General features: G+C 38.5%; 1 protein-coding gene across 2 annotated transcripts in view; it reads right to left on the minus strand.

Moving 5' to 3' along the window:
• LOC149180252 (Transducin/WD40 repeat-like superfamily protein) overlaps positions 1 to 13680 on the minus strand; it is a 251176-nt gene extending 237496 nt beyond the window's left edge. The window contains exon 1 of one of the 2 annotated variants that reach the window (XR_016256905.1): positions 13374 to 13680. Coding sequence is in view for 1 of the 2 variants with exons in the window: in XM_089415989.1 (XP_089272115.1) it covers positions 13374 to 13597 (224 nt within the window). In the remaining variant the exon portion in view is untranslated. The remainder of the gene's footprint in view (positions 1 to 13373) is intronic. The other variant, XM_089415989.1, reaches the window with a different exon arrangement.
• Positions 13681 to 15798: the final 2118 nt, after the last annotated feature.

Below are 15798 nucleotides of genomic sequence, written 5' to 3' on the forward strand. Positions count from 1 at the left end.
GCAAGTGGTTAAAAATATCTGGTTTCCCGCTAAGCAAATTGAGACCACCTGTCGAAAAGGTTGTCTTAGATGGATGGTTGAATGATGTACTAGATAACATGTTGATGTGAGGCAAATAGAATATTAGCTTACAAAAAAAAAATTATGAAGATTCATATTCATAACTATATAAAAATTCACTATTTACAATAAACTTTTTTTCAAAGTTATTTATTTACCTATATGTATCATCAATGCTATGCATATCACATTAAAAAAATTAAATTATAAAACATGTCAAAGAAAAAATTAAAAATGTTGCATATATATGTAACTATATGTATTATAAAGGCTTTAATAAAATTAAAAACAAGAATATTTCTATGTACAGAGATGTGAAATTTATATAAATATAAATAATATTACTAAGAACCTAAGTCACTGCATTCGTGTTCAAGTTCGACGACTTTGAAATTCGAATCAAGTTCGATACTTCAAATTTTGATGATAAAATTCGGCATTAAATTCGTCATACTAGAAATTTGAAAAAAATAAAAATAATATATATATATATATATATATGACACAGAAAACTCTTAATTAAATATCCATATTGAAGGGGCTTAGGAGTGTAAGAGAGAAAATAGTAAAAATAAATCAAAATGAGCAAGAGAGAAAATCGTTACAGTCTAAAATGGTTATTGGACTGAAATTGTTGTTATTGCACTAATCATTCCAAGAGGCAAAATCATTATTGTTTTGATACGAAATTATTTATTTTGCATTGGAGTTAGCATTTCTATTAATAACTTTATCATATTTCTTATACCAATATTATAATTCCATGTATAATGAAAGCAAACAAAATGCTTTATTGTTTTGTCTGAAATAGAACATGGTCACATAGGCGACAGGGGTCTAGTGTGGACACAGGTGGCACTGCGGCAGGAGTCGAGAGTGGATTGAGAGCCTTAACGCACCGCAACTTTAGGGTTTTTATTTTTATTTTTTTAAATTATAAATAACCAAAATAAACGAAACCTGCAGTCAAATTTAATCATAAATAAGGCGAATTTTTTTATTGTGTTCGAGTTCTTGATCGTGTTCAGCATCCAATTCGATTCGTGTTCAAGTTCACTTTTATGGTCAACGAACCAAAACAAACAAATTCGAATTGCATTTACGTTTGACGAACTTCGAATTTGAAATATTTTGTTCACCAAACACAGTGACTTAACTAAGAACCAACATAGATCCATCTTAACTCCAAGTTCACGAAGTTCTAAGAGGAATCAAATCTCTCGAGGTGCAAACCTTTCCTCTAGTTTTGCACTCAAAAAGAGGTTTGCATGTTGAGAGATTTGATCCATCTCGATGCTGGGTAGATACGAAGTTAAGATGGATCTATGTCGATTTTGGATGAACCATTTAGCAACTTTATTGGCAATTTTTCAACCATGTCTTCATCAAAGTTCAGTTCAAAAGTTTCAGAGTGAAGATTGCAATGATAATTGTTTAAGCATTAGTTATTGGTGTCTTACTAGTACAATTATTCAGAGTTGTGATTGAGAAGACGGGGATGTTAGACTATGAGTCCCTAGACAATCACAAATTCTGAGGCGACTTACTTATGAGTTGTAATCCTTATCTATAGATGAGGTGTTGTCATGATCCACTAATGAGTTATCATTGAGATCCAAATCTAGAAGTGGTCAAATTGGTGTACTATCTATTGACATCTTGAGATGAATACAAATGGGTAGGGAATGGTTGAAAGCCTTTATCACCAGTACTTGTCTTTCTTGTGCTCTAATTCCTAACACTCATTAACTAGTGTCCCAATAGCTACTCCTTATATTAGGGGTTAGCACATGTAGTAAGGTTTGATGTTGTCCCCATCATGTTTTAACTTGGAAAATTATATAAATTCCAAGAGGTATTGCGAAGTTACAAGACGATACATAATGTTTCTCTACCTAATGGCATTAGCATTTTGACATGACTCATTATTTGAGTTGCACTGGGATTTGTGTACATGCCTCCATAGTCATGTACTTGCATTGGGATTTGTGTACTACATTGATATCCATGGTTGTTTTGGAATCTGTGACACATGTCTCAAGATCTATGACTAACTTGGAATCCTGTGAGCCTTGCCTTGGACAATGTATATTGCATGGATTATTGTGATATCTAGAATGGATCATTAAGCTTGCATGGGAGACAATGACAGGGCTACTACACACTTTATGGAGGCCACTTACACCTTTGGAGGTCTTTGGACCATTTATGGGGATCACCCCACTTCTTGAGGAGGTCATTGCATGATTTTGAGTGACCCGCCTTGGGAGGCATCTACCTCACACATGTGGACATCTTGAGCACTTTTGAGAGTATTTTGAAAGGATGACCCTACATCGTTGTTGGATTCACACATATGAGAGATCTATAGAACATTTTTAGGACATATTCTATTACTTGTATGAGGTCAACCTCCCTAGATGAGGGAATCCATTGTATGTTGACCATGTCTATCTCACTTTTGATGAGTCCACTTGACGAGATTTCAATACATAATTTGACGAGATTTCAGTACATAATTTGAGGGCGGTTAGGTTCAAGAGAAGTTATCTTTTGACATAATGATGAAAATTCCACCAAAACAATGCCATCAAATGCAAAAAGGCCACGGGACTTCTAAAATCTGGTCATGATAGAAATTCGAGTAGAATATGACACAATTATGGTGCTCTTAAAATCTATTGGGGGAGATTATCACCAAAATTTTGACCACATGTTTGCACATTTGGAGGAGGTCGTTGAGGCCATTCAAGAGGTCATGTTACCTTACAATGGGGTCATTCCACTTGTTATGGCAAACATTGCACATTGGAGACCATTTCATGCCTTGATTTAAGCTTTGCTATGGATCTTTTGACTCATTACTCATGTAGCATGAACATCATTGTATAGGTGGCATAACCACCTCATATTTTACTCATTGTTGAGCATATCTTCATGGTTTGTTGAGGAGATAATTATAGTTTGTCTTTCTAGGCTAGATCTAAAAGAATACTAGTTTATATTGAGGGGGTTGTTAGAACTCGTCTATAAAAAAGGAAACACCTATCACTATAAATTCAATGCTAAAACTTGTGGAAAAAACTCCCTTTCTACTTAATGGATAATGTTATAAATGACTAGCTAGAGCACTCCCTTGGGATTGTCTTGTGGATGCTTTGCAAATTGATGGATGTTCATGGATCAATGGTTTTGGTAAGACAATTTGATGAGTAAAGGGTCTCTTTAAATATTTTGTCGAATTGTTGCAATTGTGGTTGTGCTTCTCTAGCGTTGGTGGTGCTCCCTCTTTCTCTTCTTGATAGGCCACTTCTTAAAGACACTAGAGGATTTCTAGTGGAGAATCTTCCCCTTGATCATCTTGAAGCTTGTAAGGCACTATGATGATTTGTCGGGGTTCATAGTGGACAACCCTAACTATCACCCTAGTCTAACTTACATTTTCTCAAAAGGAGACTTAGTTAACCCCATATGCCCAATATATCAAGTAGGCACTAATTTATTCATCTAGTCAATCATAAATTTAAAAATCTAAAATTTTACCTTTTTTGTTAAATCTAAATTTTCTCGCTTACACTTAATATTTCAAACACAAAAGACATTTTGGCTAATTTTGCATGTGTTTCGCTTGAAAGTCATCTAACTTGTAAAATTTGCTTTTCTGGTTTATATTTCTGCATCTTTAGAGTGAAACTTCTTGGTTTTATTCCTTGTTATGTACCCTCAAATTTTCAAATATAGCAAGATGCATAAATTCTAGATTTATTTATCGTTTTAAGTTTTAACCCTAAAAGTCACTCATTTAGAATTTGTTTAAGTGGCCGAAACATACTGTTGTTTATTACTTGTCTAGTGTTATAACTTATTCATCTTTCAAGAAAGTTTTATGATAGCCTTTTGGGGATTTCAAATCTGGATTGTTTTGGGATTTATTTTCATTGGATAATCACTAAATAAACCCGCCTAAAGCAGCCCTAAAACGTATAAACCCTGAATCTGGAATTTACCTTAATTAAAGAACCTGATTCACATTTTTCATATCATAATAAGTTGGTTGTAATTAAGCCCCCCAAGGGTAGCTCACGTGGCAACCCTGTGTTATGAAGTGTTATGTGAGTGATTAGGTCCTTTGTTCAAATCCCCCGACTATCTAACCCCTACGCCATCCCAAGGCGGCAGGATAGTTACACCTAGGGGTTATATTGGTAGTGGTTGGAAGTGACCCCATGTCACGCAAGGACAAGCTCAACCAAGTTGTGATTCTTCTAGCATTAATTAAAACAAAAAAGTTGGTTGTAATTGGGTGGTAACATAGGTGACCTCATGCTTGACTTGTCTTGCCTTTGGAACCCTAAGTGCTACCAAAGGTTTCTCTGACACTAAAAAGAGGGAAATAGTTGTCTAGGTGACAATGGCAAAACTTTTGTGTTGCACTCATCCTTTGTACCTTGTGAAGGCCTTGCACTAGGCTGCAAGTTTGTGTGATAACATTTCCAACTTGGCAAAGGAGTGGGACTAGTATACATACTTGGCCTATTGTTCATTGGAGTCCATTGCTATGGTAAGCTCCCCAAGCCATGCTCGATGTTGACTTGCGAGGATCTCCAATCTTCTAGAGTCTCTGGGAATTTTGTTGCACCAGGGTGTAAGTTTGTGTGATAACATCACCAACTCAGCAAAGGGGTGGGATCAGTATCCATGCCTGGCCTCCTAATCACTAGCATCCTTTGCTTTGGTGGGCCCCCCACGTTGTGCTCGATGTTCACTTGCTAGGGTCTTTGATCTTCTAGAGTCTCTAGGTATTTTGATGGACCAACTTCCTCTAATCATATACTCCCTCGATGCACCAAGTAGCCTCCTACCTACTAGAGTCTCTAGGTATTTTGTTGCATTCGGGTGCAAGTTTGTGTGATAACATCGCCAACTCGACAAAGGGGTGGGACCAGTATCCATGCCTACCATATTGTTCACTGGAGTCCATTGCTTTGGTGAGCCCCCAAGCTATGCTCAATGTTACTTTGCTAGCGTCTCCAATCTTCTAAAGTCTTAGGTATTTTGATAAATTGACTTCCTCTGATCATATACTCCCTTAATGTACCAAGTAGTCTTTTAGCTACTAGGCAAGAGTTGAACAATATCATCCAAGACAACATCTATAAAAAGTTCATTAACTTTACTAGGATAAATCGATCAAGTTGGTTATGTTCGAAGATGGTATGTTACGCACTTCATGGAGTTTAGATATGGACTCATTGTCCAAACACCCTACACATGCTATCATTGAACATGTGCTCTTAAGATTTCTCTGGGCCATTCAAAGTAAGTTCGCATAGACTTCAAGTTGCGCCTTCTTCGGGAAGTTGAGACAAAGGAGCACTTAATCTTTTGATATTTCATCAATTATGAGATCCAAGGGTGGTACTACTGCCTATTCAGGGAGTTACAGACCCCTTCTAGTCTTCAAATACCCCGACCAAAGATGTTTGACATTGTACATGCAAGAGGCCCTCAAGCTTCATTCAAATACTCTCAAACACCCCCTAAACCAATCTCCACCCGTATGATCACTTCTTTATGACTCTCCCGTCTATAAGAGGCATCAAGAGACAAACAAGTAGTAACCTTGATTCTAATCCCATATTAGTTTGGGCTCATGTTGATGTCCCCACCTCTAGGAGGCCTCAACGACATTGTCAATCCAAACCTTGTACCAACAATTAGACAAGATCCCGTAGACAAGATCACCCAAGCCCCAACAGTGGTTGACTTCTTCAAGCAACAGCACGATATGTAATATAAATTCTCATCTAGGTCCTGTTACCACTCAAACTAGCAGAGGTCCTAAAGGGGCAACTGCTAGGACAAGGGTAACAATGGAGACTTAGCCCACTATCACCTCAGCTAAGGCTCCCTACTCTTTATGGACTTTCACCAATGGGAGGAGACCCAATATGAGGACTCACTTACAAAGAATATATCAATGCAATGGATAAGTGATTCCAATCACCGTTTCCAAGGAGAAACTCAAAATAAGGGCTTGCTTGCTTTGTAAGCAGGGTGTAGGGTTTTTCTAAGAAAGGTTGATGAGGATTTGAGGGTTAAGTTTAGGGAGTATGTCATGCAATGGAGCTTCCTATTCGTAAAAATCCTTATGGAACTTGGATTCCTAAGTGATCCTTGAAAAGTTAGCTTTGATAGGAAACGGGACCACACGAGACCAAATGGACCCCAAGTTAGGTCAAGGGGGAAGGTTTAGCAACCAATGATGAGCTTGACCTAATCAGGGAAGAGAAGGGGATCAAAGAAAAAAATTTCAATGAAAGGTGGCACAATGATCCCTATGAGGTAACTAGCTTAAGGAAAACCAAGGGTAAGAATTGGTCTTTGAGCTAGGGCTTGCGATATCTCAAGATCCCACCGTCAAAATCTCATGAAATTTGGAGGGCTTCTTGAGGACACACTAGCGCAGTTGTGGACCAAAAATCAAAGTATTTGGATGGCTAGATTGTGAGATATTTGATGCCCTAGGTGACCTATGGGGCTAAACCTAGAAAGAAGAGGAGAAGGTGAAGAAAAATAAGTTTTAGGGTGATCACCTATGGTAGACCAGTGCCTAATCCTTTGGGGAGATTGGAGTCAAGAATGATTATGAATTCGTATTTGATTTTCTTGGTCAAGGAGGCCTTAAAGGCAGCTTCACTTAGCACTAGGGCAAAGGAGAGCAGCTTCAAAGACTTTATACTTCGTTTTGCAAAATAGATGGCTTATCAAGATAAATTTCAACCATGAAATATCCCTAGGAACATTCACTCATCATACATGGCCCATACATGAAGCATCACTATCTAGAAACAAAATTTCCACAACTTCGCAATAATACATGCAGCAAATTAGCCCTAGAATAGTGAAATCCCAGCAACAATGTATGTGACAAAAATAGAGCAAAGAATAGCATTAAAATTGCACTTACATGTATTAGAGTATATCCAACCATCAAAAATTTCCAAACAAGAAGCTCCAAGACAAGAGAAAATGATCCAAACATCAAAATTCATTCCATGCTCCAAAATTTCGTCCACCAAGAAGGATAGCGAAGTTCTCTAAAGAGATACAAGTCCAACCAAGTGATGATGCTAAAATGAATTCACATCACTTGTATTTATACACTTCTAATGAGTTTGATTTAGCTAATTAGGCCTACATTAGCCCCTACAATAAAATAATGTGCAAAATAACTAACTTTTGGTGACAAGCCCACCAAACTAGCTCATAAACAAAAGAATAAGCCTCTCAAGAGGTCGAATAATGAATAGTGCATGTTGTTGGGCCTTGGAGGAGGCCTAATGGAGTCCATATGTGCCATAATGTGTAGTTGAACTCCCAAAAGCAGTGGACAAGGGGTTGGCCCCTTGTAATAACCTGTGGTGCTCCAAATGATATGTGGAGGCACACAAGTGTCCTCATGGGTCTCCAAACAAATCGAAGATGCCTGTAGATCGTCTGCAAGGGCTAGGATGATGGTGTAGTGTTTATTTTTGTAGCATCGGTTGTGTTCTAGCCACGAAATTTGGTGGAGAGGCTAGAATAAATGTATTCTCCAAAACCCAAAAATTGTTTATAGAAATTCCACCTAGAGACGACTTAATTAAAATAATTAATCTTTTTTTAATGGTGCCTAAGTCTAAACTTAGGAAAACTGATTAATTAAAGGGTATTAATTAAGTCATGGTGAAATCTTCTAGAAGAAGACATGGATCGAGTTCTAGTTAATCTTAGCCATCAATTATCTTTTAATCTTGGCCATTGAAGCCTCAACGAGAGATTATAAGAAGAAATTCGAAGGGGGTTGGAGAACACACTTGGAGCCACCAGAAATTCGATTTTGCTGGGAAATCGATTTCCAGAGTAGCAGCTGTGAGTTGTTTGAGGTGATTCAGTAAAGTCGAAGCAGTGAGAGAGGGGCAAGGATAGTAAGGCTGGAAGGAAGTTTTTCCAGTCCGGTGAATGCATAGCAGAGAGCTTGATGCAGTGCAGAGAGGCAGCGCAGAGCTTCAGAGGGAGATCCGTATTTTGCTAAGGAGAAGTCAAAATTCAATGCCAGATGCCAGAGTGGGAGCCTGGAGGCCAAGAAGATCGAGTTTCCAAAGTAGCAGTTGATCAGTAAGTAAGAGAGACAACAGTCCGAGCTAGGTGATTCAAATTTGCATATGGTGATGCAGAGGCAACAAGGAGCAGCTCATCTTGAGCCAAGGTCAGTGTCAAATCACCAGTGGAAGTGAGATTTTTCTCACTAGACTTTTGTCAATCATTTTCTCTGTATGGAAAGCTAGATTTGAGCTTCCATAGATTTGTACTTAGATTTACTACTGCATAATAATAAAACCCTCAGTTGTTGCATTGGTTTTCCCAAGTTGGGTTTTTTCAGGGGACATTGGTCCAAAAATAACGATGTATTATTGTGTGTGTGCATCTATTCTTCCAGAGTTTTTATTTCTTCCGCAGTATTGTATTTGTGAAGGCTACAGTGTATTAGTTTCGATATTTACCGTAGAATGCAGTAAATAATTTGTTCAAGCTATTTAACAAATAGAAGAAACTTAATCAGTTGTTGCAATAGGATTCAAGGTTTCCGAATTTTCACATGTAGGTGATGCCACATCATCGTGCAACTCCTGGATAATCTGCCAAGTGTAGGGTGTAACTCTAGGGCCAGCTGGGCATGATGGATTAGGTGCATCTTCCTCGTCCAATAAGTGAACCACGAGAAATCTCTGAATAGATGTGGGGATCCATGGAGTGTTGTCTACTGCTATGGAGGCCCATGGCTCTCTACACACACCCTACATGTGCCAATGTAGCCCTCTGGGGTCAGGACCCCGTATAGGGAGACCAAACCCAAATGGAAACCACCTACAATCCTGCATAAGATCTAATGTGTCCCCGTGCCTTCCAGCACACCAAGTCATTAAAGAAATCAAGTAAAAGAGTTTATAAACCATGGATAACAAGTGAGCACTTCATAATGGCATGCCCTTCCATAGTGGGCTTTGGCATGTGCTAATGTCTCCCAGCTCCAAATAGGGTTAACCAAGCATCCTATTAGGTGGTTTCTACCTCTAAAGGGGGTGGTATGTCTATGGTACATCCTTCAAATGGTGGTGGCATGTGGCATAATGATGGAATGGAGTAGGGAATGAAAGGGGGCAACCTAGATCACATGCCATGGTACAAGGGTAGCTAATAAAAGGGAAGCCCACACTTGGGTAAATAATGTGTAGGAGGGAGCAATTGTGGTGCATGAGTTACCTCGGCCTTGATTTTTCCACCCTTCTTCATATGCCTTTTGCCTTTTTATGATTTTCTTTGGATAACTGCTCAAGGCTCTAGTCAATGAGAGCATAAAGTATAGCAGTGGATACCCCCTTATAAGGTGGGGCAGTTCATCGCCCACCGGGGGTTGGGACAATCATGGGTTCCTGAATGATAAAGAAGGCCCGGGCCATGTAGGAACCAGGGTGATGGCCATGGAATGGGGTGGAGCTCATGTCATGGCTTTTTCCCACATGCTAAATGCTTTTGTCCTAGCCATCTTTTGCATTTTGTGGTACAATTTCCTGTTGAATGTGGCCAATTATGCTTTTTCTTTTTCTTTTAGCTGCATCAACCTTCGGGCATCATTCCAGGCCTGACCCAAGATGTGGGGCAAGGGGAGGGGATGGCTGACCCTATGTGGACCTAGTGGAGGAATGTGGACCCAGGTGGGAGGAAAGATGATTGGGGGTGTAATGAGCGGAAGGGGAGTAATATATGTGAATCAGGGAGCGGGACCACGCAACCAAAATTAGTGTTTCCCATGTAGTACCATCCCTAAAACCAATAGGTCAATAAAAAAGATCCCGCAAGACTAAGGTGTAAGGTTAACATCCCAAAAGAGACCTAGGGGACAAGAACACAGACCTAGACTACTCTTTCTGTCAAATCCCCCCATTAATCCATGCCCAAAGTTTCCATGATAAATAAACTAGAATACTCAATTACCAAATAACAAGGCATGCCTTTAGGTTTTGGAGGCCCACCTTCAAACATATGATCATGATAGATGGGTGAGGGACCACATGGTTGGCTCAGGTGGCGGAGAAATGGGACATCGAGCTAGTTGGTGGCTGTGAGGGGTTGCCGGCTAAGGACCATCATGGAGAAAAAAATTGTTCTAAGGATATCACCCACAAAATGGTGGGTAACAAGTCCTCTTCCAAATAGTCTTATATCCTAGGTTTTCTCCACTTCATCTAAAAAATAAGGGAGGTAGCTCTAGCGGACCCTAATACACTAGCATTATTATTATTAGCATTACAGATTTTGGATCCATGCCCTTTATACATCCTTCTTCCACATATGCTCTCTGCCTTTGAAGATTGGTTCTCAGGGTTTAGCTTAGATCAGCACTCACTTTCTGCATCTTGCTTTTTATAGGAGCCATCCTTGTGCTTCCACTTTGTATTGACATCGTTGAATTTGGCAGTCCCGATGACATGCTTTAGTGGTCATTGTTGGACATTAACAAAATTATCTCATCTTATCTCCATTGTGGCTTCTTAGACAACAAGGCTGAGTATGATCTATGTATTCTTTATCATTACAACTTAACAATCATTGTTGTGCTTTATCTTGATGGCCTCATCCCCATTGGCCATTCACCATCTATTCTTAAAGAACTAAAGCTACCACTTCAGGAATCTTTTTGACATAACTAATCTAGCTCTACCCCACTACTTTCTCAATCTCCAAATTGCTCAGTCTTCCTCTAAGATATTGTTCTCTCAGCCCTTATATACTTTGGAAACACTTCAAGATGGAGGATTGTAAACCTGTCAGCACTCCTCTTGCTTTTGGATGGAATTTCAGGCAGACTGTTCTTCCCCATTATTTGATGCTATTATCTACCATTTTGTAGAAGGAAATCTACTCTACCTTACTCATACTCATCCAGACATAGCCTATGCTGCTAGCATGTGCTAAAAATATATGCAGGAGCCTCACAAGAGTCGCTGGCAACCAGCCAAACATATTTTGCAATATCTCAAAGGCACTACTCACACGGGCATCCTCTATTCAATTGACACCCCCATCCTCCTTTGTGATTATTCTGACATTAACTAGGCTAATGATCTTGATGGGAAATGATCCACTTCAAGGTATATATTCACTCTTGGTTTTGGACCAATTCCTTGGTGTTCCAGGAAGTAGCAGATTGTGGGTCTCTCTTCCACAGACACGAAATATGCTGCCATTGTTTTCATCGATAAGCATCATCCGTGGATGCAAATGATTCTCAACCAGTTGGGTCTTCCTCAAGAAACTTCCACCACTCTATTTTGTGACAATCAACGCACCATTCAGTTTATTCACACAAAAGACAAAGCACACTGATATCCGGATAAACAACATTTAGTCCCTCCATTCTCAAGGACGGTTTGTGTCAATCTTTGTCCCTTCAACCAATCAGCTTGTTGACATCTTCACCAAATCTCTGTCCAAGGCCACCTTCACCAGCATGCAGAGCTGTCTTGGTGTGGGATATTTGCCATTATGGGGGTTTATAATATAATACCTTCTCTCCATAGCCCTTATCTTATGCATGGGTGACTTCCTTCTCTTGCGCACGTGTGCTAGGGTTTATTTCTCTCTCTTCATTGCAAAATTTGTCTGAGTTTTGATTCTGTCCAATCCTCTTGCTAACACTTGTGAATCTCAACCAGAAGCCCATACAATTAGACCCTTCAAAAACATATAAATTTGGAGAAAATGCCTTTTGGCTGAAGCTGTTGCGATACATGCATATGTACTATTGTAATAAACACAGAAAACCTGAAATCATTTGAACGTTCAATATTGGATGAAGATAAATCGACTCCATCACTGTCTTCAGTGGATGATTTACAGGTTGAAGGACAAACAGAGATGGAAGAAGACAGTATTGTGCAGAGAAAAACTAGACAAACTCACAAAGATGCAAAGAGTAGACATGAATTCATAAATCCCAGAGAAGATATTGAGCTGTTTCATATATGCCAAAAAAGAACAAAATCCCGGAAAGGTTAAATGGTATACTCTGCAGCAGGTAGACGATCAATTCTCTCACTTTAACCAAAATAAATCAGTATCGAGGACCAAAAACCCCTACACTGGGAGGCTCCATATGGATCCTTGTATTTTCACTTCTTCTTTTCCACTTTGGATAAATGTGGGCTAATGAGAAATATTTTACTTTATAAACCTTATCAAAAAAATAATCACTATTATAACATTTAAAGGTGACAGTAGGGTTTTGGAAACGAGGGCAAGGGTCACCCTCTGTTAATGGGGCTCAAACCATCTGCAAGGAGACACAATAATTGAATGTACCTAAGAGGGAGTAGCCACTGCGATTCTGAGACAGGGGAACACTGTAAGTTGTAACCTTCATTAATAAAAGATGATGTTTTTTTTTTATGCAGTGGAGGTTTTTATACCCCAAGAGGGTTCTCTCCAGGTGAATTTTTGTGTCCCTGTATGAAAAAGATAACTATGTTCTTCTGTTTGATTCACCCGTTAATTCTGCTCAATAGATTGATTGAAAGTAGATAACCAAGGGAAGAAATATTGCATACTCCTGGTAATGCAGAGAAAATAAATGATAAGACAAACTCAGCAAGCTGAAGAGATGAAACATTTTGAGGGATCGTTAGTGTAATTCGGATCAATTTCGAATTTATTGATCGTAAATTATTCTACCAAAAAAAAATTATAATATCTTGTCAGAAATTTCTTAGAGTGCTTGACAAGTTAAAATGTGTTTTAAAAGCACAGAACCTGATCAACTTATCATTGACAGATGCTGAATGAAGTTATAAAAACAACGAATGAGTTTATATTTAATTTACCTACCAGTGGGAAGTAGACCCTGGTCGTGGAATCCAACCATGTTCAAATCCAACCAAAATCAACCACAAAAACTATTGGTACAAGAAAATATGATTTAAAAACAACCAGAAAATGAGTAGAAGCTCAAGAAAATAGTTGCTTGAAACACCCTAAACAACTTAGTTTGAAAACTTTCAATTTGGCTCCAACTCTTTCCTACCACAAAAAAGACGCATGTTTCAGAAAGTTCTGCAGTGTGAGGAGACATTCCATAGAGATCATACATAAAAATAAGAAATGAGCTTCGGTTTCAAAAACCCACCCCGTAGAGCGAAGGATACCATGTAAAAGTTTTGAAGGACAACTGTCTCAAAAGGAAAATGAGTTTTGTGTGGGGAAAAAGAGGGTACCCAGTAACATGAACATCCCGGACGTCTCTGGCATGAGCTTTGTACGTTTTGATGTGAAGACCCCTGTGGGGATTCCAGAGGCGAATAGTCCTGTCTTTGCCGCAACTGAGACAGTAATTGCCATCCGTATTGAAGCGCACGGCCAACACTGCACCTTCATGCCCCTTCAGAACGCTCGTCTCCTTCGTTGGCAGCGTATTGCCGGTGGAGGATGAACTAGCCATTTAGAGACTTCTCAGACTCCTCGTGCATGATCTAATAAGTTTATTTCATCATGTCACCTTCAATCCAACCATACTCTCTTTTTAGGTGTGTATATATGTCTTGTTTTTTTCCTATTAAATATATAATCAATAATATTAAATGTATGTTTTATTTTTATTAATTGCAAAATATATGTTCGCATCAAAGTTCTACATGATGTTATGATTTTTTTTCCATCTTTATTATCATCTACACATTTATGAACTAAAACTATTTTTCGAACCCGAATACAACCAAAACTAAACATACGCGGTTTTTTGAAAGTTAATACTACTAATAGAACTCCAGATTTAAACAAAATTTGAAGTACATATAACCTTCTTCAAAATATAATCTTTAATTACAGCATATTTTCTCGGGTTCATGATTAGCAAGCCTCCTTAAAATTTTTGATATTTGAACATAATATTCATGCTTAATCTACTAATGGAGGATGGTCTTAATTGACCATTAACTATCAACTCTCCAAACTTCAAATTTAAACTTTCGTTGGCACATTGATCTACTCCTTATTATCCCTTAGAATGTGTTTGAAACTCATCATTGGGATATTTGTTGATATCTTCTTAATCTAATTCAGGAGATTATCCAGAACTTTGTCTCTAGGGGAAGATCCTTTAACCAAATACTAAATTATTAAAAAGGAGTCACCTAAAACAATGAGAGAAGAGACCTTTGGGGAGAAGAATGCCTTGGAGTAAACCATAGATTTTTGCTTGATTATTTGTCATCTTCCCCAAGCCTTGTGAGTACTCTAAAACTTTGATGTCTTTGGGCCATAAAGGACCCCTCCCCCTCCTGTCGTTCATGGATTTCTTTTGCATGCACCATCGAAGCTGAGAATGTAGTTAGAAGAGGATTGCTTCCAACTCTTGAAGTTCATCCATTAAAGTTGAAGCTTCCATGCCTCCACATATGACTTGTTAACAACACCTGAAATTTGAGATTTTATTAAATTAAAGGAAAATTTAAGAGTCATGCAACTTCAAAAGGATCCATTCCATCGTTGGAAAGATTTGTAGACATCTTGTTGAACCAAAATTATGAGCACATGTATAACGTTTTCGATGCAACTGACGGGGGAAGCACCTTTGAAGCATTAAAAATACATGTATTTGAGTTAACCAAACTTTCCAACAAATGATCTTTGGAAATGCCTCCTAGATTTGCTTGAGAAGGAGCTTTTGAATGAATCTTCTAGCATATTTTGAGTCCCAGGAAGAGAAGAATCCAAATATAGAATCCAACTAGATTAATCTATCAAATAGAGGATACAAAGCCTAAGACCAAACTTCCCTAATGAAAGAGCATTCTAAGAAAATATGTTGTATGGTCTCTTCATTTTGTTTATGCAAGGGGCACTGGGAAGGACCCTAAATAACTCATTTTTTCAAGTTTTGTGTTGTTAAAATCTTCTTGTGAACCAACAAAATGAGATTATTTTAGGGAGGCAGATTGGAATCCATGCCTTGGACCAACAATGTGATTTTGGTGGAGCCCCCTAGGGGAAGAGGAGGGAGGAGTAGCCTTCACAAATTGAATAAGTCGAAGACGTCCAACCACCCTCATCTTTAACATCTTGATTCTAAGGAGCGCATTTAGCCAGGAGGCTACAAAGCTTTGGTAGGAGGCACTGCAAAGGGGGAGGAATGAAGTCTAATTTCCAACTAATCCAATTACCTTCAACATCCCAACTTGAAATATCAACCAATGTGTATTTGTTGTTGGTTGTGAATACTTCCTTAAGAGGCACAAGTTCATTGTCCCTTTCTAAAGGAAGTTTATTCATGATTTTATCAGACCAAATATTAATACACATGCCATTCCTAGGCTTCCAAAAGATATTTGAATTAATGAGAGAGGTAGAGGACACAAAGAGCTTCTAAACTGAAGAAGTTTCGCGCTACAGATGAAGAAAATCCAAACAAAGAGAACACCCAAGGAGATATTTTGCTTGCAACACTTATTTCAACCATTTTTCTTTTGGGGATAAGAACCTCCAAACTAGTTTGGCCCCAATAACTTTGTTCATTAACGATGGATCCCTAGTAACAAGTCCTCCATGTAGTTTAGGTAGTTAGACCATGACCCATTTAATGAGATGAAACTTATTTGTGTTGGATTTTCCTCCTTCCCAAAGGAATTTAAGGATTTATTTGCC

The sequence above is a fragment of the Pinus tabuliformis genome, chromosome 3_2, assembly GCF_031772625.1.
Source record: "Pinus tabuliformis cultivar Carrire ecotype Pingquan chromosome 3_2, CPIR1, whole genome shotgun sequence".
NCBI lineage: Eukaryota > Viridiplantae > Streptophyta > Pinopsida > Pinales > Pinaceae > Pinus > Pinus tabuliformis.